The sequence below is a fragment of the Macrotis lagotis genome, chromosome 1 (genome assembly GCF_037893015.1).
Source record: "Macrotis lagotis isolate mMagLag1 chromosome 1, bilby.v1.9.chrom.fasta, whole genome shotgun sequence".
NCBI lineage: Eukaryota > Metazoa > Chordata > Mammalia > Peramelemorphia > Peramelidae > Macrotis > Macrotis lagotis.
In genome coordinates, this window is record NC_133658.1 from 815,576,081 (window position 1) to 815,601,550 (window position 25,470).

The 25,470-nt window shown below is 36.9% G+C and overlaps 1 protein-coding gene across 10 annotated transcripts in view; it reads right to left on the bottom strand.

Annotated features, from left to right (window-relative positions):
- The window catches only part of SYTL2 (synaptotagmin like 2), a 137,438-nt gene that overhangs the window by 20,980 nt on the left and 90,988 nt on the right, over positions 1-25,470 (bottom strand). For 4 of the 10 annotated variants that reach the window (XM_074217034.1, XM_074217037.1, XM_074217032.1 and 1 more), the window contains exons 7-12: positions 21,640-22,440; positions 15,564-18,851; positions 10,364-10,465; positions 7,897-7,950; positions 6,031-6,078; positions 3,320-3,414 (exon numbers count right to left, since the gene is read on the bottom strand). In XM_074217034.1, coding sequence (XP_074073135.1) covers positions 3,320-3,414; positions 6,031-6,078; positions 7,897-7,950; positions 10,364-10,465; positions 15,564-18,851; positions 21,640-22,440 — 4,388 coding nt within the window. The remainder of the gene's footprint in view (positions 1-3,319; positions 3,415-6,030; positions 6,079-7,896; positions 7,951-10,363; positions 10,466-15,563; positions 18,852-21,639; positions 22,441-25,470) is intronic. The other 6 variants (XM_074217041.1, XM_074217039.1, XM_074217035.1 and 3 more) reach the window with 5 other exon arrangements.

Genomic DNA, 25,470 nt, shown 5'->3' on the forward strand with positions numbered 1-25,470 from the left:
TGTCAAAAAAATACTCCATATTGAGATTTTAATAAGAATGGTGTTAAATGAATAAATTATGTTGGGGAGTTTCCTCAATATTATTCTATCCAACCATGAGTAAGTTATCACTATTCATTTATTCAAATATTACTGAAAGTTTTCTATTTCTCAGATGTAGATCTGTGTGTCTTATATTGGGTTCATATTAAATATATAACATTTTTCTTTCTACTAGCTATAGGAATATTAGTTGTATCTTCAAGGACACCCTCTCCTAGATGTTGGTATATTTCTAATAGAATGATAAAAAGAACTGATGTCAGTTGATCTTTGCTAGGAAGATATTGAAAACCTTGAATACAGAAATGTATAGCCAGGGCTGTGAGGAGATGGAAACTATGCCAAAGGGTGATGGACTCAAGAAAGTAAAATTTATTAAGATCCTGCTATATGACAGTCACAAGGCTAAGTGTTTAGGAGAGACCAAAAAGCAGAACATTGTCCTTGCTCTCAATGTGTTCCTAATCTAAACAAAAGTAAGAGGTGAGGAGAGACACAACAAACAGGCAAATAAGAATGTACAAAATGAGTCTATACAGGCTTAGTTGGAGATCATCTCAGAGGGGAGAGCAGGAAGATTTGAAAGTTTAGTCTGGAGAAGAGAAGATTTGAGTAGGAACATAATCTGTCATGAAGGAGTTGATGGCCTTTCATGCTAGGCCTCTGAGGTCAGAACTAGAGGAGATAACTGACAGAATGTGGCAAAGGTAAATCTAGGCATCATGTAAAGAGGAACTTTCTAACAATTAATACTATCAGAAGCTAGTAGAATGGATTGCTAAGAGACTTAGCGGCTTTCTTCTTTTCTTTTTTCTTTTTTTTTAAGTGACTTGCCCAAAATTATATAGATAGTAAGTATCAAATGTCTGAGGCCAAATTCAAACTCAGGTCTTCACAGGTTGGTGCTCTATCCACTGTGCTGCCTAGAGGCCCCATTTAGTGGCTTTCTTTTCACTAGGGGGCCTTCAACTGAAGGCAAAATGACCCCGTGTCAGGGATGACATAGAATTCTTGGCCATATATAATTTAGATGAATTAGTTTCTTTCAACTGATTATTGAGAAGAGAATGTTATCATCAGATAAGTAAGACTTTTGTTATCAGGAAACATCTTGAGTACAATTTCCCAAATGAAACCCATCTATTCATACCATAGACAAGATCACTGTCCATCTATAGGCCCTTTTCAACATGGATATGATGATGCTCATTTAGTGCATTTCCCTTCCAATGGCAGATCACATTATATTCTTCATTTTCTTGGGGTTTTCTGTGTAGATTACTGGTCTAAGCACTTGAGGGAGCTTTGTATTGTTACAGAACTGATGCTATAAGCATGAGACAATCCACAAACAAAAGTTTTTTATGTTTATTTTTCTGTGAGGCCATTGGGATTAAAGTGTCTTGTCCAGGGTCACACAGCTAGTAAATGTCAAGAGTCTGCGGTCATATTTGAACTCAGGTCTACCTGACTCCTGGGCCAGTGCACTATGTACTGTGCAACCTAGTGACCCCATCTTTTTATTTTTTTAATCAAGTCATGAAAAAGATTTTTTAAATGTTCTACTCTGACATTTTAAAAAAATTCAAACTCATATAATTTGTTGTCACTTCTACATAGTCAGAATCATAGAGACCTAAAAATTCACAAGGGGGATAAAAACCATAGAATGAATCACTATAATTTATCTCTATAATGACAAATTCTACAGTGAGTATCCAATTTTGTCATGGACCAAAATGCCAGATTGAGAAAGGATAAAACCATGTGAACTTCACAGTCTCCTTTCCTGTTTCTACTTTGGAGGCAGCTGAAAAGCAGGGATGTTTATGATGCAAAGGACAATTTTACATTTCTAAAAGAAATTTCAACTACTGAATGGGTCAAGGCAGTGAATCTGACCCAAGTATAGAATGATACAGAAGTGCACTGGAAAGGACCTCTTACTGCCCCCAAATGTACTTCCTTTTCTCCTTCCTAAGATTCTAAGTAACACCTTTAATAGAAATTCAAATACCCCTCAGAAAAGAAACAGCCAGGGAATTCACAGTAAAATGTAAACAACTGCTTGGGAAGTTTTGATGATGATAGGAAAAAGAGCGAAAAGATAACCCATGAAAAGTAGAGGATAGGAAGAGGTGACCAGATGATCACCTTGAGAATGAGTAAATGACCCAGGCAGGGAAGAATCAGAGATCTAAAGATCACAGAATTATGCCTAGGGCCTGCCTTGTGAGAAGCTCCAACCCATTTCTGTCTAAGCAACTCTGGAAGAAAGTGAGCTATGTTGTCTGAAAGTTGGTCTGAGAGATTGGGAGACAAACAAGGCAGAACAGTCTAGTTGTGCAAGGTCTTAGATGACAGAGTCATCACTAAAGTACAGCATGCTTTATATGTATATATATACATATGTATATGTACATATATATATATATATATATATATATACATATATTTCTTTGCCTGTTGTCTCTTCCTTTGGATTGGAAGCTCTTGGAAGGCAGGAACTATCTTTGACCTCTTTTTGTACCCCAAAGCTCAACAAAGTATGACACACAGGAGATCCTTGAGAAATGTTTATTGAATTGAGAAGATGGATATTTAGGTGGGCACTGGAGGCAGGAAAAGAATCTGTCTTTTAACTCCTTTAGATAATAACATAGTTTCTGCCTTTGCAGACTCTCAGTGGTAAGAGCTCAGCATGTCTATTATAACACTTGAAGATTAAGATTTAAAAAAATACTTCCACATTTTTTCAAAGCTAAAAATCAGTTTTCAGCATTCTAAGAGGATTAGGAGCAAATAGGGTTTAAACAGCTTGAAAGTACTTATAAGTAGTACTCCTTAAAATCAAGGGACATATTTTAATACCAGCATATTTATTTGTTTTTGCAAACTAATACTTTCATCAACAAAGGTGCACTGTCTAAGACATATTGCTGTGGATCAATTCCCAAGGATGGAGAACATTATTTATTTTCTTGTCCTACCATGACTGATATTTCTTAGACCCTCTATTTTCTAGCCACTTAGGGAAATAGGGAAGCCTCTGTGACCCATGTGGGGTTTCACTCAACAACTGAGCTGGTGATAATCAAATGAGACATAATTTTCGTCTCTTCTAAACTTGAAATACTGTCTATTGACCATAAAAAGGAAGACTAGTAACACTAATCAGTCCCATCTGTAGTGCCACAAAACCCTACAACCACACCACGTAGAGGAGAAATTCATCTGTCAAATGTCATTTTTCTTATATTTAAAAATGGTGACTTGCCTCATCTTGTAGGATTGCTGGAACAGACTTGCTCATCCTTTTGAGTTTTTCAGGAATTGCAAATTGGTTATCAGGATGTGAAGGCACTGTGGAAACTAAAAAGCAGCATGTCTGTTTTCAAAGTATTCTTACCACTATTAGGCAGCAATTTTTCATTCAAGTTAAAATCAAATGCTTCAATGAAGAGAGATGTGTTTGTTCAGAGACTAAAGGAACAGAGGTCCACATGCAGAAACGTGATGAAGATACATGCAGTGCTGATAAATTAGATATAGATATCTGATAAGAAGTTGAACCAAATCCAAACTAAAAACTACCATAAAATATTAAATTCAAATACCACTGGATTTAAGAGTCAGGGAGTTCATGGAGCTCTGTCAGTTACTGATTGTGAAACTTTGTGCAAGTCACTGTCTAGTCTTCATCGTAAAATTCTAGGGGTTTGAATATGGCAATCTCCAAAATCTCTTCAGATCAAAATTTCTGGAATTGGACTCAAATTATATTAAAGTTTTTCAATGCAAATTGGCTTTTGATTATTAATTTACATCAGAACAGAGCAAGGGACACCTTTGGCTTGTATAGAATTTGAATTGTAATTTATTACTATCTCCCTGAGATATACTATACATTTCCAACATGCTGCTGGCTGAGAAACTATTTCATTTGGATTATCCGAATCATTTAACACAATTCAGTTCTGAAAGTCTTTAAATGTCTAAGGGTTTAAATATATAAATATTGATATTCCTTAAGGAATATAGCAATAATCACCATATGTGTATAAAGTACCTTCAAGTACACAAAGCACTTTATATATATTGTTTTATTTGACCATCAAACGACCCCTATGAATAAAATCCTATAAATATAATCTTCATTTTGCAGAGAAAAAATGAAATTGAAGGAGCTTAAGTGATTTGCCCAGGGCTATACAGCTTTTAATAGTCTGAAAGTGGGATTAGAACTGAGTTTAACTGATTCAAGGTCCGGGGCTATCTCCCTAATACCTCACAACCTCTAAATATAAGATGGAGGTGGAGAAATCATTGCTCTCTTGAAGCTCAAAATGAAAAAAGTTAGTTTTCAGACAATGGTTTACTCACAACTACAGAAAAGATGAATTCTAAAACTTTTTCTTTGGCTCTCCAAAGAATCATTATCACTGTGTCAAATTAGCTGTCACTTGGCCAAAATCTATGGGGAAGCACCAGGTCAAGTAGATCTGTCTAAGCAGTCTGAGAAAACCTAAAGAAAATCCTGGGTCTGAAAATATTGCTTGGATACTAAAGTACTTTATAGCTATATCTCATTCCTAATTTCAAGATTTTACATGTCAAAAGACCAGTCTCTTCTCTTGTTTTAAATCTTTTGCCACCACAAATCACACCATTTACATCATAGCATGGAGCTTTTCATAGAGAGAATGCCATTCTGGGCTTTCATCTCATCTATCTTTAAGAATGGGAGACAGGGAGAGGTGCTAAAACTCCTCTCTCCATAGTGCCTATCTACAGGATGGTTATGGGGAAAATATTTTGAAAAGTACTGAAAGTCTAAAAAACCTGAACTACCATTTCTGGTTTAGTAACTACTTGCTAGTTGGTTGACTGGAAGACATTAGCCATAGTTATTTGTTCTCATGAATTCATAGATTTAGAACTTGGATGGTATCTCAAAGACTCAACTCCTTATTTTATAGATGAGAAGCCTGGAATCAATAGAGGTAAATTGACCTAGTCAAAGGCAGGAAGATATGAAATTCAAACTCAGGTCTGCTTACTTTCTGCCTATCACCACATTAGTGCTTCAGACCTCAGCAATGTCAATTCAAAGTTAACATTTCTATCTCTTTTGATTTCAAAGTGCTCAAAGGCCAAATGGGAATGATCAACTAAAATTATACATAATATACAGATGCCTTTATATGACTTTAAGCATAAAATCATATACACATACATCTTTACAAATGAAACAGAGATATCTAATTTTTGTCAAAGGCACATACAAATAAAGATCAATTTGTCTACTCTTCAGTCTGATGCAAAAGTACAAGAAATGTACAGCTGGTGGCTATTATGGAGAAACAAGGCTGTAAGGGCAGGTAGGTGGTACAATGGATAGAGCACTGGCCCTGAAGTCAGATGGGGCCTATGAATTTGGTTTTTAAAAATATTTTGATAACTAGTTCAATAACATTGGTTTCCTTTGCAAATATACATATTATATTTTCTGCACTTCAAAATAATTCTGAAGGACATCAGAGCACCAAAGGGATCCATGACACAAAACAGGTTAAGAAGCCTATTCTAGAACAGTCTGTAGTCTAAAATTTCCACCTCTAATATTCCATGACCATTTACAGACTCTAACTGTAAGCAGGTCACCTTGGTCAGTCTACTCAACAGGACTGAGCATCAGATATACTCCTGAATAGGTGAACAAGATTCAACAATAACATGTTATTTTCCTTTTTATAAGCCCTACCCTCAAGATGAATTACGAGTTTAACATCCTTCAGACAACACTCGCATGCTTGCAATGCTTGCAATTCAGAACTTGACAGTGAAATAGTTTTGCAAGATGCAGGAGTTTAGTAACAAACATATAGTATTATTAATGGGGTTAGTTATTTTAATACAGTTAGATACTTAAAACTGTGCCAAAGTTCTACTCTTTGTGGTGTTTGCTGATAGGGTTCGGCTACTCACTTCCTGATACGCATTCATTGGTAGCTTGTTCCTGATCTTTCTTCTGATCTGCTCAGAAGAGCAACATTGAGAATAACATTTTAACAAAATGATTAATAATACATGAAAAGAGAAAGTAAGTTATAATATTTACAATCAAGATTTTGGACTCTGATAGAATCAGAGCTTGTATTCTCTTCCTCAGGATAATTCTTCATGGAATATGTTATATCATTTCTGCCCCTGAAAATAATCTCTAAAATTACCAACCTGTAAAAAGATCTTCAGGATCAATAAAAAATGTCCACCTAGTAAAAATGGGCATGAGTAGTCACTTGTTTTCATGTAAAGGGGAGAAGCATGATTCAGAAGAAAGGGTAGTATGATTGGGATCCAAGAGATCTGGATTCAAGTCCCACCCCTTCCACTAAGAAAGTTTTGTGACTTTGAGGAAATCACATAAACTTTCTGAATCCCAATGTCTCCCTTATTTGTAAAATGAGGATTATGGTTATTTCTTGTTTTAAGGATAAAGTCAGAATTAGTCAAGAACCTAGATATCACTAGAGTTAAAAGTCAAAGATGGAAAATATTCTCAGATGCTTTCAACTCTCTCTCTCTCTCTCTCTCTCTCTCTCTCTCTCTCTCTCTCTCTCTCTCTCTCTCTCTCTCTCTCTCTCTCTCTCTCTCTCCCCCCCCCCCACAGAATGCCTGAAACAACAGAACCACGGATATTTTGAAGTTTGATAGTCCTGGGTTTTTAAAAATGAATCATCTTGCTCTATATGGCAAGGCTTATAAAGCATACATTTTTATGATTTAACTCAATACTGTAGCAACAACAAAAAACCAAATCCCTTGTCTTAATATAATTTACATTTTTATAAATTCTAAAGACATATTTCCAAGCCTTCAAACTAATTAAGATTCGTTTCAGGTCTTTCTTCTTCCCTGCTCCTGATGAGAAAATTATATTCAAATCTACTTGAAGCTTCACCAAATTATATCAGCACCTCTTTCCAAGTCTAAAATCTCTATCAGTATTTAGACTAGTTAACCTTCTGGACTGCTCTTTTAAAGCTGAACTTCTTAACTTGGATCCCAAGGAGCCCCAAAGAGTCTATGAATTTATTTCTGGGTGTTGATGGGGAAAATAGCTATTTAAACTAACCTCTAATGAACATTTTTAGCATTCAATTCAATTATGTATTTAAAAACATTGTAAGAAAGGTTCACTAGACTGTCAAAGCATTAAGTTATACAAAAAGGATGAGAATCTGTGTTTTAAAGCAAGTCTCTTCATTTTCAAGAGGTTCTTAGGTACAGGAACCTGGCTTTACCTCCTATGCTAGGGCAGGATCTCCTTCTGATCAAAGAATAAATCTGCAGATCTTTGCTTTCCTCACAACAGTCCCATAAAGAGATGGTGCCGATCTAATAGGCCCCATTACAGGTGAGAAAGCAAGTTCCTGCCCATCCTTAATACAGTCCCTTACCTAGCCCCAATATAGCAGTAGCCAAATGTATGAATAATTGAACCACAAACACACTCCTCACTGACTCCAAGGGCTTTTTCTTTTCAACATATCACCAAGAAAGAATCAAGACAAGCATCTTGAATAAAATTTACTATTTTTTTAAACCCACAGCTTTCTCAGTTCTGGTATTCTTTCTTGGGAGTTTTTCACCAACCCAAAGGAATGAACATCAGAAGTATTTGGAATAAGACCAGTCATACATGAAGCAAAAAGAATCCCAAACCCCTGTTCCGATGTATCTCTGATCACACGATGGCAAGCAAGGAGCCTCCTAGACCTGCCAAGGGTGAGTGTCACAAGGCTGCTGTCAGAGGGACCCCAGACATGCATAAACAGATAAAATATTTACCATCTTCAGCACTACGCACTAAGTCTTCTGGCAGAAAATCTACTTTGCCTTGATCTGTGCAGGAGAAAGTAACAGACGATTAATGATAGGCATCTCAGGAAGGTGGGTTTCGTGGGCTGCCTCTCAAGGAGTTAGTAAAAATTACTCATGATGAAGGAAGAGGGGAAGGGCGAAGGCTGGCTAGAGGACCAAACAAGATGTCTTCCCCAAATACTTTCCCTCTGGATTATTCACTGGAGCCGGTGCCCTTGCAGGAGCTCCTGTTTCAGAGCTGATGCAGTTTACAACAGTACAATGCTGCAAAATGACTCCCAAGGGTCAGTGGGTTAATGCAGAGCAAGCAATAGCCGGCAGTGGTGGCAGCAGCAGCAGCACAAAGAATAGGGCTGGAACACTTTCCGTTGAAATGAACAAAGAAAGAGAAAAATGTTGGTCATGACTAACACCTTCCCATGTCCATGGCCCATGACAAATACTGGTGTGTGCGCATCATCCTTTCCACAAGCCTTGGGAAGGCAAGCAGAGGGACCTTGCCTGGGGAACAGCTGCTAAGTGAAATTTTGGCAGACTGCAGGGAGAATGGGTTATCAGTATTTGGAATGGAGTGTGCAGGAATACCAGTCAGTCTGAATATGATTTTGGTTTAACCCTAAACATCCCTGAATGGAATTGGCTACAAGATAGTTTTACCAGATGGTATAACTATTCTTGAATTTGTATGCCAACAATAATATGGGGGGAAGGGGGGGCAGGAACAACCAATTTTCTGACAATTAAGAATTATTCCCAAAAGAAATGACCCAGCCATTGGAATTGTTCCAGCAGAGACCACTGTTGTAAAGTTTGGAGGGCAGATTCCTTCATTAGGTGAGACAATCATTATCAGCCTTTATAAAATTCTTTAGGTGGCTAACATTGAGGTCTGAGTCAGACAAATGAATTTCATCTGTAATGCCCCAGATGGAGGCAGCTGTTTGGTTGAGGAGATGTTACTTAGGTCTTAACACTGATGTTTATTCTGAGAGGCAGGAATGACAGAGTCTGGAAGAGACAGTGGTTATTTGATAATTAAATTAATTCAACATGGTTTGACCCTGGACTGACCCTTTGCAGATACTTCAAGGTGAAGATAAACTCTTAGATTTAAGCAAAAAGGGATAATCAGACTTCCCAAGCACTCCTGCACTATTACATATTACTATGTACATAAAATTACAGTTTACACATTACATATACATATTACTATACTCTTTGTAAGAGCTCAAGAAATACTTGTGGGCTGATGGACTAGTCCAGTGAGCATGTGCTCAAGACAATATGGACCATAACCACCAAGGAGCAGCATGGCTAATCAGTCTTTCAATGACCAAGACTTATGTTCAAATAGAAAACAAAAGATGAGCTTATTGGACTAGAGGGATGGAAGGAGAAAAAAGGGGAATAAATCCAACTTAGAAACAAGGCCTTTGAAGCCAGGACCCGGTTTTCCATCCCCCATATTGTGCAGCAAATTAGTATGGCAGCTAACAGAAAGGCCACATACCACAGCAGAGTGGTGAGAGTGGGAACAACTCATGATGAGGAGTTAAGTGGCCTAGGTTTAAATCTAGATTGAATCTTGATTCTGACTACTTTGGGACTATTACTCAGGGTCACTTAAATAACAGCTTCTCTGAGACTCAGTTTTCTCAAGGTGAAATAGGAAAAATCCTACTGCTCTAAAGAAGCAGAGAGCTGGCCAAGGAGACATAAAGACTAGGGTTCAAGTCCTACCTCTGACACATATTGCCCTGAGCTATCCTCTCAATACATGCAGACAACTCTCAGATCATAGGATACAAGGAAGGTGATAATCTTCAGAGTTCACCTTCTTAAAAATCACAGCTCCAGAAAAAAATATATAGTTATATGTTACATTTCCCAACCTGCCTAATAAGGATGTTGAAAGAGAATTGTTTCAAAAATAGTGATGCAATATTGTTAACACTGTTTTTAAAAAATAAAAAATATTCAGTTTTAAAATTTTAATTTAATAGTGGTTGAGAAAATATGCAAACTAAGATTCCTGAAGAGATAAGTGAGTAGGAAAAAGAAGCAATTACAGATTTATGGGTTCAAATCTCTGTTCTGTTTTTTTTACCTATGTGACTTTGGCTAAGCTTCTGTCTCCTTTGAAAAACAAGGGGGGGGTCAGCCTAAACAAGACTTCTCTTTCAGATCTAAATCCTAGGTTCCTATAATACCATTCATAAAAACCAAAACCATTCTAGAAGCCCATCTCCACATTGTTATTTTGTAAGCAAAGCTCCAGCCATTTTTGCTAGTTTCCTATGGGAAGGTGACTCTACCCTGCCTAAATTGGGTTAGGGGCTGGTGAGTAGAACTCCATGCAGCTGGGCCAAAGCTGAGCACTGAAGCACGTGGAAGCTCAGGTGAGGCATGAGCAGCAGGCAAGATTGATCCTCACTTGATGTCTCTGATGGAATGTCTTCTAGGCTTTGGGAAGGCATTTTCCTATCAGCATTCCTTTCAAAAGCATTCAGAACAGGATTTGACTCTTCCTCTGAACCTGTCATGAGACAAAAATGGTGAAACACAGCCCAGTACCTTCCCTTACCATCACTGTCTTGGTCAATGATTCAACAGAGGTCGACTGATGTGCTACCTATGTTACCTACTGAAAAGTATCAAGCCCTTTTTTGCCTATAATTGTGCTACAGAATACCAAATTCCCCTAAGAAAAGAATTTTATCCCTATAAAGTATGTACTAGGATTATTGGGACTTTTTTAGTTACAGGTAGGACCCAATTAGTGCAAATGATGGATCACCCTGAAATGATCACATTATTCACATTCACATTGCATATTTCCAGTATGATGAAACCAATGTCATATTTAATATAATTACAATTTCAAATTTATAGACTTCAGGGAAATTCATTCTTTGTACCAATCAGGATCTAGCTGAAAAAAAATTTAGAAAGGCAATAGCAAATCAAAAATAAAATAATTAGGATTATTATTTAATAGTAAAGACCTTTTTTGATTGTCCATATTTTGAATAGTGCCATGCTGAAAACCTGCCACTTCATATACCAACACTTAGGCAATGTATTACATTTTTAAAAAAATTATGAACTTCAATTCTTCTCATGGATAGGATTCACATCTTTACCATAGGTGTATAATCTGTGAGGATGGATGTTTTTATTAGATCATGCCTAGCTTGTAGAGGTACTGCCTCCACATAGTTGGCACTAGCAACACAAATGACACTTTCAACACTTCCAACTCTCTTCTCTTTCAAAATTATAGTTGTTTCATAGTGGGTTATTTTCAGAATCAGAGAATTTCAGAATTCAAAGTGACCTCTGATGCTGTCTGGTCCATCTATTCTGTAAAAGGGATGCCCTATACAACTTATCCAACAAAGGATCACCCAGACCTTGTTTGGAGACTAAAAGGAATGGGGAACACAGAACCTCCCTAGGCGGCCCCTTCTACTTTGGAATGGCTCAAATTTGAAGCCTCCTTAAATCAAGTCTTAATCTACCTTTTTTTCAATCTTCACTCAAGGATCTTAGTTCCATCACCCCTGAAAAAGAATTAAATTTGTTCTGCATGGCCCCAGAAGACAGAAGTAGAAACATTCCATGGAATTGCCCTGCCTTTCCAGGTCAAGTGTATACCATACTCCTTCCTATATAAATTTTATGGTCCAACAAACTAGCCTACTGACCAAATTAGAAGCTAACTAAAGCAATTGATAGGGCTCTAGGTTTGGAGTTAAAAACCAGCCTCTAATACTTACTAGGGTATGTGATCCCAGGCAAGTCCTTTTACCTGACTGCCTCAGTTTCCACCTTTTCAAAAATGGGGATAATAATAACTACCTTCCAGTCTCATTGAGGATCAAATGAGATCATCCTAAGCAGAGTGCCTAGCACCCTTTCTTTTCCTTCCAGCTTTACCACTTGTTTATTCTTCTATAATACATTCCACATCCCACTTCTATGTCTTTAGTACAAGCTGTCCCCTATACCTATACTATTCTACTTCCCTCCTTTTGTCTCTTGGCACCCATAGTTGCCTACATGGTTCAGCCAAAGCATCAACTTTTCTCATAATTAGAGTAGTTAAGCCAGACCTCTCTACCACACCCCACCCAGACATGCCACAGCATTTATATGATGATGTACTTTTCTTCATTTACTTAAATGTGAACATGTAGATTCCCTCCACTTGAGTGTAAGCTCTCTGGGGCCAGGGATTAACTTCACTCTTGTATTTATATCTCTAGCCCTTGACATATAGCTGGTACAGAATAGACTTTTTTTTGACTGATTAAAGTTATACAGAGATAGATTTCAATTCAATGTAAGGAAAAACTTCCTAGAGATAAGAGATATCCAAAGTGAATACAAGCCACCTGAGAGAACAGTGAGAGTATTTTGTCATAAGAAGTCTTCATGCTGGATGCCCATTTGTCAGTGATATTGTAGAAAGTTGTTGGGGTTTTTTATTCTTCTATAAATTGGACCAGATGGCTTGATGCCTCTTCCAACTTTGAAATAATGTGAATCATTTGACATAAATGAGTATAATCACCAATTGGCTGCTAAAAGATGAACCTAACAGATGTTTGTCAGAATAACCAAATCTCACAATTTATGCCACACAGAGTGAAGTCATTCTATTTCTAGCAAGAATGAGAAGGGTAATGGAAAATGCTTGAAATTCTATCTATCCATTGGGGAAAAAATGTTGATCATGGGAAGCTATGGTACCATTAGGCCAGGTCCTAGAGGACCCTCCATTACTCATGATTCATGCTAATCATTTCATTTCTTACTAACTCATGACTCTGATAAATGGGATACTAATCAAGCTACAAATAAGGATATCTATATTTTAAGATAAAACTGAGAGTAGCTTCCCAAATCTGTGGAACCACAGGTGGCAATAATCTCCCATGTTTGTTGTCTGAGTCAGGGTTAAACTCAAAGATTTATTCAGGGATTACAGTTTTTCATTGTAATTTATCTTTTCTTATTTGCCCAAAAGATGGGGTAGGACAGGCAGATGAAGCTGTCCAATGACAACCAGAACACACTCTGGACAGTGGAAATTATTAGGGTCCCTCAGAAACAAGAAGAAAATTATTTCTCAAATTTCAAACTATCTCAATAGGAAGGTTTTTAAGGTTTCGTCTTAGATGAGGTATTGTAGGGAAAAACAATTCTATGGTTCTTACTCTCTAGTATTTAGCTAACATCATGATGAGCCTGTTCCTGAAACTCAAATATTGAGTCCATTTGTGGTATGAGATTTCCATAGCAGCCATTTAAAAAGCTCCATAAAGTCAGTCATTTTCTCACAAACAAATAAAAAGATGCTTATTATTCCCTCTCAGGAAAATGTTTTAGCATGTCTAACTAGTCCCAATATTGTTTGGTTCTTTTTAAGAGGAAACAAAAGCAACTAAAAGTCAAATGTGATGAGTTTGTATAGGGAAAGATATAATGAAATATTAATGTAGATGGTTGTTAACAATGAGATCACTTTATGTGTTTGACTACCTGTACTCAAGCAAACATGTAGAATTTGTCTGTGATATATGCTGGTCCCCCCCCCACTAAAATATTCCCTGGCTTCCTTAGTTTGTGGTATGGAGCTAACTTTGGATCCCTGAAGTTTTTTCCAGTACAGTATAATCCCTGTCAGGTTCTATCCAAGATGAAAAAATGCCATGTTTGAAACTGGCAATGAATTAAGAGTCCACTGTCCAAGAATTGACCTTGTTCAGAAAGGTTCATCACTAAAAGTCTGATCAACTACTTTGGTGAATTTTGAAGGAGAAAAGTATGTGGGGCTGAGAGAATAATGAATCTTTTTGGTAAAAAGTTCAATATCTACATATATTCATCTATAGACAGATGAACAGATAGGTACATGAGTGTGCTGGGAAATGGCTAACAATTGGCCTTAAGGCGGAAAAAAGTACATCTGAAACATTTTTCAGTTTAATCTGCATCTCCATCTCTTTCTTAGGTCCTACAAAACAATAAATCTAAACAATAAATCCAACTTGAATGAGGATTTATAACATTTGCCAATTTTATGATTGTTCACCATTCAAATTTGAAGTGAGCTGATATGAGTTGGTTCCAGCACACTCCTGAAATAGGTACAGAGACAGTCTAGATAGATAGATAGATAGATAGATAGATGATAGAGATATAGCTAGATGATAGATGATAGATAGATAAATAGACAGACAGATAGATATAGATAGATCAGTCTGTCAATTGGTAGAAATAGATGAGAGAGGAGAGACAGAGACAAGAGAGAGAGAGAGAGAGAGAGAGAGAAGAGAGATCAGGTAACTACAAAAAGAAAGAAATTGAGAAATAAATGTGTGTGTGTATATCTATATCCATATCTATATCTATATCTATATCTATATATATATATATATATATATATACATGCACAGAGAGAGAGAGAGGGAGAGAGAGAGAGAGAGAGAGAGAGAGAGAGAGAGAGAGAGAGAGAGAGACAGGCAACTAGGTGGTATAGTGGATAGACTATCAGGCATGGAGTTAGGAAGACCTGAGTTCACCTTTGGCTTCAGACCCTTCCTAGCTGTGTGACCCTGGGCAAATCAATTAATCTGGTTTGCTTCAGTTTCCTTGTTTATAAAATGATCTGGAGGACAAAATGGCAAACCATTCCAGTATCTTTGCAAGGAAAGTCCCAAATGGGCTTATAAAAGAGTCAGAAAAGACTGAAAATGACTTGAGAGACATAGAAAGAAAGACATGTTTCTTCTCAAAGCCCCAGTTATTGTGGTATCTAGTATCATGTATTGAAATTTGGAAGGATCCTTAGAAGTCTTCTAGTTAAATCCCTTCATTTACAGAAGAGGAAATGGAGATCTTGAGAAGTTATCTTGCTTAGGGTCATATAGGTGGTATGTGGCAAAGTCATGGATAGATCCAAGATCCTGTGACTTCATATCCCTTGTTTGTTTCAATAGGAAAGGCACTTGGAGTTGAGGTCACAAAGTTAGGAAGGGTCGGAGTTGGGTTCACAAAGTTAGGAAGGGTCAGATTTGAACTCAAGTCCTCCTTGCTCCAGGGCTAATGATCTATCTATCCACTGCACCACATAGCTGTCCCTCTTGTGTTCTTTCTACTAGACTTTGCTGCCTTCTACAAATGAGGCAAAAATCTAGACCCCACAAAAGGACTGATTTTATTTAACTCTTCCCCCCCCACACAAGATAATCATTCATGTCTCCTAAAACAAAGGGTTATATGTTAGAGAAAAACAAATGAATTTTATTTTTAAGTGATCTCATAATTAAAATCCTCTATATTGGGGGAGAATGAGGAGATGGTATCCAGAAGTCATTTAATCAGTGTAGAGAGCCCCTGGAATTAAAATTCACTCCAACTACTGATGAAGATAAGCAATTATATCTAAAACTGGGTCTGAGAAAGTGGCCTGGGGCACCAATAGGATTCCCAATTTGTATCAGAGGCAGTGTTTGAATCCAAGTATTTCTCAACTCCAAAGTCAACCTCTACATAGCTAACTTTACATAACAAACAAAAAAACTTAAAAAAAATAAGAGATATTTTTTAAATCTTAAAATGCTCACAGGAAGAACTTCTCCTACTGTCCGTATTAGAACTGACGAATCCATCTGAAAAATCCGAACCAGAAGAGCTTTCTCTTTCTTCTTCTTCTTCTTTTGTATATGGTGCTAAAACCTTGTTTATTATAGAGCATGTCTTTTCTCTTGGAACTGACTCACTGGGGTCCTGGCTTTGTGGTTTCAAAACTTTACTCTTAACCTTCACCTTAGCATCTTCTTTGTTCCATGAATGTAAATGGGGCATTTTTCTGGACAATTTTCCTTGTTCTGGAGGTGAGGTCTTGTTACTGAGAGCCCCCCTTTCTTCTGTTATTATAGGCAAAGTTCCAGAGACTTCCTTAAGGATTTTCTCCAAACCTAAGTCAAATGTGCTTTCAACTACTGAAGGAGCCAAAGACTTTTCTATGGTTTCCTGGATTTCTTCAATTTCCATTTTCAAGGGAGAGCTTTCTGAAGTTTCTTTAAGAAGTTTGTCTATGCCAATATTGAATTCTCTAAGTGAAGCTCCAGATTGAATTATATTTTTTGTAATGACTTCAGATATTTCTTGGGGTAATATTTTAGACTGCTGGTTACTAGTAGAGCCAGGTTGGGTAAGAGATTGGCCCAGGTAAGGTGAATCATGACAATGTACAGAAAATGTACCCAATGCTTCTTCTTTAGGTTCTTCTAGGCCCATGTCATTAGTTTGGGAACTCTTGTCATCTGGAACCCCTGATTCTCCTGTCATCTTAACAGCTGATATTATCTGGTTATGTGTTACTGCCACTCCTTCAGCGAACCCTGGTTCTCTCTTTCTAGAAACTACTCTTTCCTTTCTAGTGCAATTAAGTGTTTCTTCTTGATTTTCCCTAAGAAACTTCTCTAATGTAGAGTGATAATCAAAGAACTCAGTTTTGGGAAGGACTGTTTTTTCTATAGTCTCTGAAATTTCCTTTTGAGTGGGTTTTGTCTGGTCCTGGAGGGCAGGGTAGAAAGAAGACATCTCTTGAAAAGATTTGGTTGCCTCACCAAAAGACTCTTTAAGATTAACAGTTGGACATAATGAATGAGAAGAGGCAGGAGCTTCCTGCAATAATGCCTTTTGGCTTATTTCATGGTCACTGCTTTTTATTTTGGAGGGAACCACAGTATTGTTGGAAGCATCTCTTACCCCTTCAAGATGTATCCCCCCTTCACTCTTATAAAATGAATTATTAGAACTTCGCTCCATCACTTTTTCAAAAAATCTCCTCTGCTTTGACAAGGAACTAGTCCCAGTGGAAACACATTCTGACCTAATATGACTAGAAGAGTCTGGAAGCTCAGGTGCTTTCTTGAGTGGTTTTTCTGGTCTGTGAATAAATGGCTTACATTGAGCTTTTGGTGAATCTAAGATGCTAGTTGTGCTTATCTTTGAGTCCTGTTGTGGAGACTCAGATCTTTCCTCAAGGTCAGTCAAATCTGTCTCCTGGAGATACCTTGTATTTTCAAAGAAATGCCCATTTCTTAGACTATCTGTGTCACCCACTGGCTGAGCCTCAAGTAATTTCTTTAAACTTATATTAAAAGTGTCTTGGTATTGTTTAGGCAAAACATTTGTTTTTATGACTGATTCCTTCACTTCTTTCATTGAGAAATAACCTTCTTCCTTAAGTTTTGGAGGGACCCACCAGTCTAGATGTTCATCTACATTTTCCTTTGAAGGCACATTCCTTGGCAGTTGAATAAACTTTGCTGGTGATGTCACTGGAAATGTGGTTTCATGTGAAAGTGAATGAGAAGTCAGCTTTGAATCCCATTCTCCTATTTCTTCTCCAACTGATGCTTTGTTTTGTCTTAGAAGATCCTGTCCTACTGTGGCAAATTTTTCTCTTGTTGGCTCAGTTTCATCAAGCTCATTTCTCTGGCTGTCTGAAGACAAATTTTCACTACCTGGATGAGTATTGTTGTTTGTATTACCTGAATTAGTTACCACATCCCAAAAGTTTCTCAAATTCTGAAACTGAGGACTATTAATTTGCTTTGGGAAGTTTTCATTCATTCTTTCCTTCAAGGTCCAAACTTTAAAGGTAGGATTTGGTTGGGCTATAGAAGATATGCCATTTTTCAAATGGGAGCAAGCTTCATTTCTTCCATGAGAATCAGGCTTTGATATTGGAAAAGTCATGTCATCCCTTTTGGATTGCAAATTATCTGTCATAGGAAACTTGCTATATTCACTTTGAAATGAAGGTATTTTGCCTGGATGGTCCACTGAAGGATACTCTCTGGATGTTTTCATTGCTTGGGACTTGAACCCTTCATGGTTAACTGAGGAATAAATAACAGGGGCATGAGATGCCTGACCATTCTTATTTAAGTCCACTCTTTTGGCAATGACTTGACCATTCTCATTCTGGTCTCCAGGCAAATTTTTCATAGATGAATCTATTGACTTCATAGGCCAACTTATTCTAGCAGGCACTTGTACCTGGTCTCCTGATGAATGGAGCATTTTAGCATTAATTTTAGCTGTCTTCCTTCCTCCTTCCCAAAAGGATATACGATCATTGATATTTTTATATATCTCCCTTTGTTCTTGAGTCCCAGATAGATGACTAGGTTTTTGTTGCAAATCATCTGGCTCCTTGCAAGGAATAGAGAGCCCTCTTTGACTGGAAAAATTGGATTCATTTTCTCTAAATCCATCATCATTAAAAAATGAACTGATGCTCTCTCCCTCTGATGAAAAAGATGGATAATCAGCTTTTTTCACTCTGTCTTGAATAGGAATAGTACTTTTACTTCCTTGATTATGACTTTTGAATGGTAATGATGATTGTTCTTTCTCTTTGCCAGCTTGTTTAGGTAAAACAACACCATCTGATTTCTTGATTTCTATGGAACTGTTCTTATTTTCAAAACATAATGGATCTCCCTTCACCCAAAATGGACCAGTTTCTGCAGGCTTTATGTCACCTTTCATGGAAATTGATGCTTGCTGAAAGATGGCATTTTCTGTATCCATGGTATTATTCTGATATGCTGAGTCTATTTTTCCTTTAGACAGCTTCCCTTCATGATGAAGAAAGGGTGACTCTTCAGGATCAGGATTAGAACTTCTGCTAAACCAGTATAGTACTTTAGAGATGGAACTGTTAGTTGCATTCCTTTGCTTTGTGTCTTTTTGATCATACTGAAAATTGGTCTTAGCGTTTAGAGCCTTGAAATCTAAATGCTTACCTTGCTGATGATCTGCAGCATGACTGAGACCAGGTGATTCAGGTTCAACCCAATGTGTACACTCATCTGTAACACAGAAATTCTTATCTAAATTAAAAAAGAGCAAACATGTTGGCTAATATGAAGGTATGTTCTTCAGTGATTTTGGCACAAAGTTCTTTTATAACCTCAAGATTTGTATTTGTACTGTTCAATACTATAAGCCATCCTAAGAGGTAATGAGGTAAAACACATTAGTAGGTTATTAATATAGTATGGGCATCTATCAAATTCCTATCAGTTCTTCAATTCTAATTCACAATACAACTATTAATTTTGTTGTTGTTTGGTTGCTTCAATCACTCTTTAGTGAACTCTTTTAGGGTTTTTTAGCAAAGATACTGAAATGGTTTACCATTTTCTTCACCAGTTCATTTTATAGCTAAAAAGAAAAACTGAGAAAAAACAAAGTAAAAATGACTTGCCCAAGGTCACAAATCTATTATGTGTTTGAGACCAAATTTGAACTTAGATCTTCCAGAATCTAGACTCGCTGCTCTATCTGCTGTACTGCCTAGCTGCCTTTATGACCTTTATCGATTTATGATGTACCATTTGGTAAATAGTTATTGGTCTGTGCCATATACCTAATTAAAATGTAAGCTGTATGAGGTCAGGAACTACATTTTGCTATACTTTTCCTTTCTCCAATATAATATTCTGCATACAATAGGCTTTTAATAAATGTTCATTTAATTGAATTGAATAAATATTTCTTGAACTGCAAACACTTCATTGTTAAAGTGATGCCAGATGCTGGAGAAACTGGCTACCTATCAAAAACCAGTATATTCCAAAATGCCCCAATGAGAAAGGAATGAGGAACAAAGGCTAGAAAATATTCTGCAGATGAGCTACTCATCAGACTGAATTTTCCTTATTTTCTATGTCCTCCTTACAAATCAAACAGGTGATTTGTTGTGTCAAAGATTTGGAAATTGAGGGCATGTCCATCAATTGGGAAAAGGCTGAACAAAATGTGGTATATTTATGTGATGGAACACTATTGTTTTATTAGAAATCAGGAAGGATGGGATTTCAGAGAAAACTGAAAAAATTTTCATGAATTGATGCTGAGTGAGATGAGCAGAACCAGAAGAACAGTGTACACCTTAACAACAACATGGCATGATGATCAAACTTGATGGACTTGCTCACTCTATTCTTGCAATAATTAGTGACAATTTTAGGAGATCTGTGATGGAAAATATCATCTGTATCCAGAGAAAGAAATGAGGAGTTAAAATGAAGACAAAAGATTATTAGTTTCAATTTTAAAAAGATGCTATAATTTTGCTATCTCTTATTTCTTCCTTAAGGATATGTTTTTCTCTCAACACATTCAATTTTGATATATGCATATCATGTAAAAAATGTAAAGACAATAAGATAGCCTTCTCCTAGGGGTTGGGGGAAAATTATAAAATACAAAACCTTGCAAAAATGATTGGTAGAAACTACTATTATATATAATTGGAAAACAAATAAAACATTTATATAAAAAATCAAATAAGTAGCAAAGAAGGCATCTGTCTGTATATGGAAAACATACTGGCTCCCTGTCCATTTCCTGCTACCAATAAGTCATCACCTATAAGGCTAGGATGGGCACTAAAACTGAGCATACTATGAGGCAAGGTAGGAAGGTCATGAATTCATTTAATAATACCAAAGTACATTTTATCCCTTACAATGGGAGAACTGGATGGAATAGCATTACTGTACATGGAGGCACAGACTTGTGAAATTTCCTTATTTCTTGTTTTTCTTTCCTAAACTCAGATATATATAGACCTATACATAAACAAAGACAAAGACATATAAAAATACATCTGTAACTTAGAGAACAGGACAAATGATTGAGTGTTTTCAGGGGAGGCTAGGTTGCACAGTGGATTGAATGCTAGACCATATTATATTGTATAGACTTAAGAGGCTAATTAGGTGGTCCAGTGGGGCAACTAGGTGACTGCATAGTGCATAGTGTACTTTACCTAGTGATAGGTAAGGTGAGTCTCAAATCTGGCCTTAGACACTTGAGCTGTGTGACTCTGGGCAAGTCACCTATTTCCCTCAAAGGAAATGGCAAACCACTCCAGTATCCTTATCAAGAAAACCCCCAGTTAGGACCATGAAGAGTTGAACAGTTTGAACAACAGTGTAATCATTTAAGTTTAGGGAGCAAGGGATTCATTTTGTCTCTAGATATTTACAAGACTTTAAATTTTAATCTGAATTATATCTGCTTAGGTTGCAAAATCAAGGTGGCAATTATCTTAGTTAAATAAATGCATAGTGTTGTTTTCCTTGGAGTCTAATTTTTATGGAAAAAATACAGTAAGCTAGATAATTTGTGCTATTTCTTCTTAGGCCCTTAGGATGTCTTCCATCTCTAACATTTTAGGATTCCATTTGGGGCTGAGGTTATACAAACTTCGTTAAACATGCTTATCTACCTGATAACTATAACAGTAATAGATAGCAATTACTATAGGGATGGGGAACCTTTTTTCTAACAGGGTCATTTGAATATTTATAGAATCATTCTTAGACCATACAAAATTATCAACTTAAAAATTAACCTCCTGTATTTAGTCAAACATTTAATTGATTCACCCCTAAAAAGATCTGAGATTGATTGTATTTTGAGACCCACCTGGGGTTGCCCTGGAAGTGCCAGACAAATGATTTCACAGGCCTTATATGGGTCAGATGTTCCCACCCCAAACTACTAAAGTTGAAGGAAATAATCAGCTTCTTTTGGACTAACTTTGCCAAAATGAACCCATATGAAGATAGCAATTAGTATACTCTAGTAAACAACTAAGTTTCTTACCAGCAGGGTTTTTGCATAATTCTGATTCAAGGCTCAATCCTTTTGATGATGTCTCTTTGGACATTCTTTCTGAGGATGGAATCTCACTGAATGATTGTCTTTCAGTTAAAATCTCTGACTGAGGATGGGTTTTTTGATCATAGGGGTTCTCAGGTGATGGGCTGTTTTCATTAATCTGACAAGAGTCAGAGGCTGGACTCATTTGCTGGGCTGGTTGTCTATATCTGGAAAACAGAGGTTTGTTCCCAGGCTCCTGCAAGTCACCTGCATCTTCCATTCTGCTCATAGGTGGTATGTCAGACTCCAAAAGCCCAAACTCTCCCAATTCTCTGCCATGGTTCAGCTCAGGACCTTGAGAAACTTCTTTCACTGCTGAAAATCTCACATGTTTTAATGGTTCCAAAGGATTATGGGAAGATTCATCTTCGAGGGAATCATCCTTTTCAGAATTTCCCTCCTGAATAACAAGCTGGGCTGGCAGATTTTTATTTCGGGTTTCCAAGGTGTGATGAGAACGAAAACACTCTGAATCAGTGCTGCTAGAACTGGAGTTCCGTTTCAAAATCCCTCGTGGGGCATTACTTTTGTTCAAGAAGTCTGTCCTATCCCTCAGTTTAGGAAGAGACTCGTTATCATTTGGCAGTTGATTAAATTTATTTTTATTAATCAATTTCCTGGCTTTGGGGATTGGCTTCTCTGAGGATACATCTGCAGGTCCTTGAGCAACTGGTCTTGGTTCCTCTAATCTTTGTTCTGGAAAGTATGGAGTTGACTTGTTTTCCTTTGAATAAAGCAATGCACCTGAAAATTAAGCATAAACATAGCAAAATGCCCAATAAGAAAAAGGAGCAGTCTTAAAATACTAGGTATAGTCACTGTACCTGGGGGAAAATGTCTCCTATTTCAAAGCCTAATTTTAAGGCAAACCTATCTGCAAAATTTTGTGTACTTTTAAATAATAAGATCACTGTGGGACACTGGATTTAGAACTGAGAGGGAGAAGGCTAAAACATTTTAAATATTTAAATTTTTAAAAAAAGAAAAAAGGGGGGGGAGAACTAGGTAGCACAGTGTATAGAGCACCAGCTCTGGAATCAGGAAGACCTGAGTTCAAATTTGACCTCAGACATTTAATAATTAACTAGCTGTACATCCTTAGGCAAATCACTTAACCCCATTGCCTTGTAAAAACTAAAGCGAGAGACAGACAGAGAGAAAGAGACAGACAGGGAAACAGAGAGAGACAGAGACTAGACTAATCATTTAATACCATGCCCTCATTTTACAAATAAGGTAACTGAGGCCTGTAGAGGTCACACAACTAGAAAATAGTTGAAGTGGACCTAAAAACCAGGTCCTCTGAACCCAAATTCTTTTTTTGTTTGTTTCTTTTTTGTTTTTTTATTCAATTGATTTCACTATGTTTTTCCAATTAAATGCTATGGTTGTTTTTCAACATTCATCCATTTGCAAATTTATTATGTACAGTTTTATAATAGCCTCGCTTCTCTCTCCCCTCTCTGTGGTAGTGAACAGTCTGGTAAAAGTTGTACAAGTACATTTGTATTCATCACATTTACATATTAGTCAATTTGTGCAAGAGGAATTAGGACTATGGGAAAAGAAAGAAAACCATGAGATTTTTTGTTTTTTTTCCTCTTATGACCCCCTAAATTCACTGCCTTTTCTATCACTCCTCACAAAGCTTCTTATAGAGGAAAACACATTCATCTTCTCCTTTCCCCAAAGGTCTCCTTCCATCAAACTTTACTATTTCTGTTGAGGATGTCACCACTCCTAGTTATACAACCTCAATGTGATTTTCAACCCTTCACTTTCCTCAAGTCCCATATATATCCCATGGAGACCAAGTGAAGTTCATTCTATCTCTATAATATTTCTCATATCCATCCCCAGTTCTCCATTCATATAACAATCCCCCTCATTCCAAACTTTATTTTCTCTTGCCTAGACTATTGTTTCCCTATATCTAGTCCCTCTCCTCTCCAACTGTCAAAATAAAATTTCTAAAATAGAGATCTTGTTAAAAAATGCACCTCTCTCTTCCTTCACAAAATTTGAGTGACTTCTTGAATAGATGCAAAAAAGGGTAAAAACACCACTTCTACAAAATATTCATAGCAGCCCTGTTTGTGGTAGAAAAGAATTGGAAATCGAATGAATGTCCATTAACTGGGAAATGACTGAACAAATTGTGGTATATGTATGTTATGGCCTACTATTGTTCTATTAGAAACCAAGAGGGATAGTACTTCAGAGAAGCTTGGAAAGACCTGCATGAACTGATGTTGAGAGAAATGAGCAAAACCAGAACATTGTACACCCTAACAACAACATGGAGGGTGATAATCAATCTTATTGGACTTGCTCAAATCAGGGACAATTTTAGAGCACCTGCAATGCAGAATACCATCTGTACCCAGAGAAAGAACTATGGAGTTTAAACAAAGACTAAAGTCTATTACCTTCAATTATTTAAAAAAGCTTCTTATGTACTATATAATTTTGCTCTCTCTAATATTTTATTTTCTCCTCAAGGAGATGATTTTTCTCACAACACATTCAATTTCAATCAATGTATGTAGCATGGAAAAATGTAAAGATTATCAGACTGTCTTCTGTGGGGGAGAAAGGGGAGGGAAGGGAGGATGGGGGGAATTGTAAAATTCAAAACCTTATAGAAAAATGATAGGTAGAAACTACTACTGTATATAATTGGGAAACAAATAAAATATTAATAAAATAAAATAAATAAATAAAATGGAAAATCCTCAATCTGAACTTTTTGCTGACCTCCAATCTCACTTCTCCAGTTGCCTTTCAGACATCTCAAACTGGATGTCCAGCAGACATTTCAAACTTCTAAATACAAAATGGAATTCATTATCTCCTCCACTTTCCCACCATCAACAACATTGCCATGAAATCTCAACTTCTCTTATATTCCTTATTACAGTAGAGGGCAACAGGATCTTCCTAGTCTCTCAAGATTGCAACCTAGAAGTTATCCTAGATTCGTCATTGTCTCTCATCCCCAACATTCAAGCTGTGCCCAAGGCAAACAAATTTTACCTTTACCACATTTCTGAAATATCTACCTTCTCTCCTCTGACACTGTTATTACCCTGGTGCAGGTTCTATCACCTCACGCTTGTACTATTACAATGGCCTACTGATGAATCTGTTTGCCACAAGTCTTTCCTCACTCCAATCCATCATCCATTCAGCCACTAAAGTGATTTTTGTAAATATTTATTAACTCTATTAAATACTTGCTAGATGTCATGTCACAGATTCCACTTTTTGTCTTCAGGAGCAAATACAAAATCCTCTAACTTTCAAAGCTCTTCATCATCTCACCCCCTCCTACCTTTCCTACCTTTTAACTTACACCTCTCCCCATATTCTTTGAGGTATTGATCCTAGCTTCCTGGTCATTCTACAAAATAAAACACTCAACCTCAAAAGCTCTAAGCATTTTCTCTGGCTGTCTCCATGGTTGGAATGTTCTTCTTCCCCTGTCATGACTAGTGACCTTCCTGGATCCCTTTATGTCCTTCACAAATAATGAATTCCATTTTGTACTTAGAAGTTTAAGATTGTCTGCTGGACATCCAGTTTGAGATGAAAGGCAGTTGGAGATGTGAGATTGAGGTCAGCAAACAGCAGAAAATCCCTTCCTTAACTAGTAGCCTTCAGCCAGTGCTTTCCCTCTGTTACTATTTATCTTGTATACAGCATGCTTTGCATTTATTTGTTTGCATGTTGTTTCCCCCATTAGATTATAAAGTCCTTAAAGGACCTTATAGG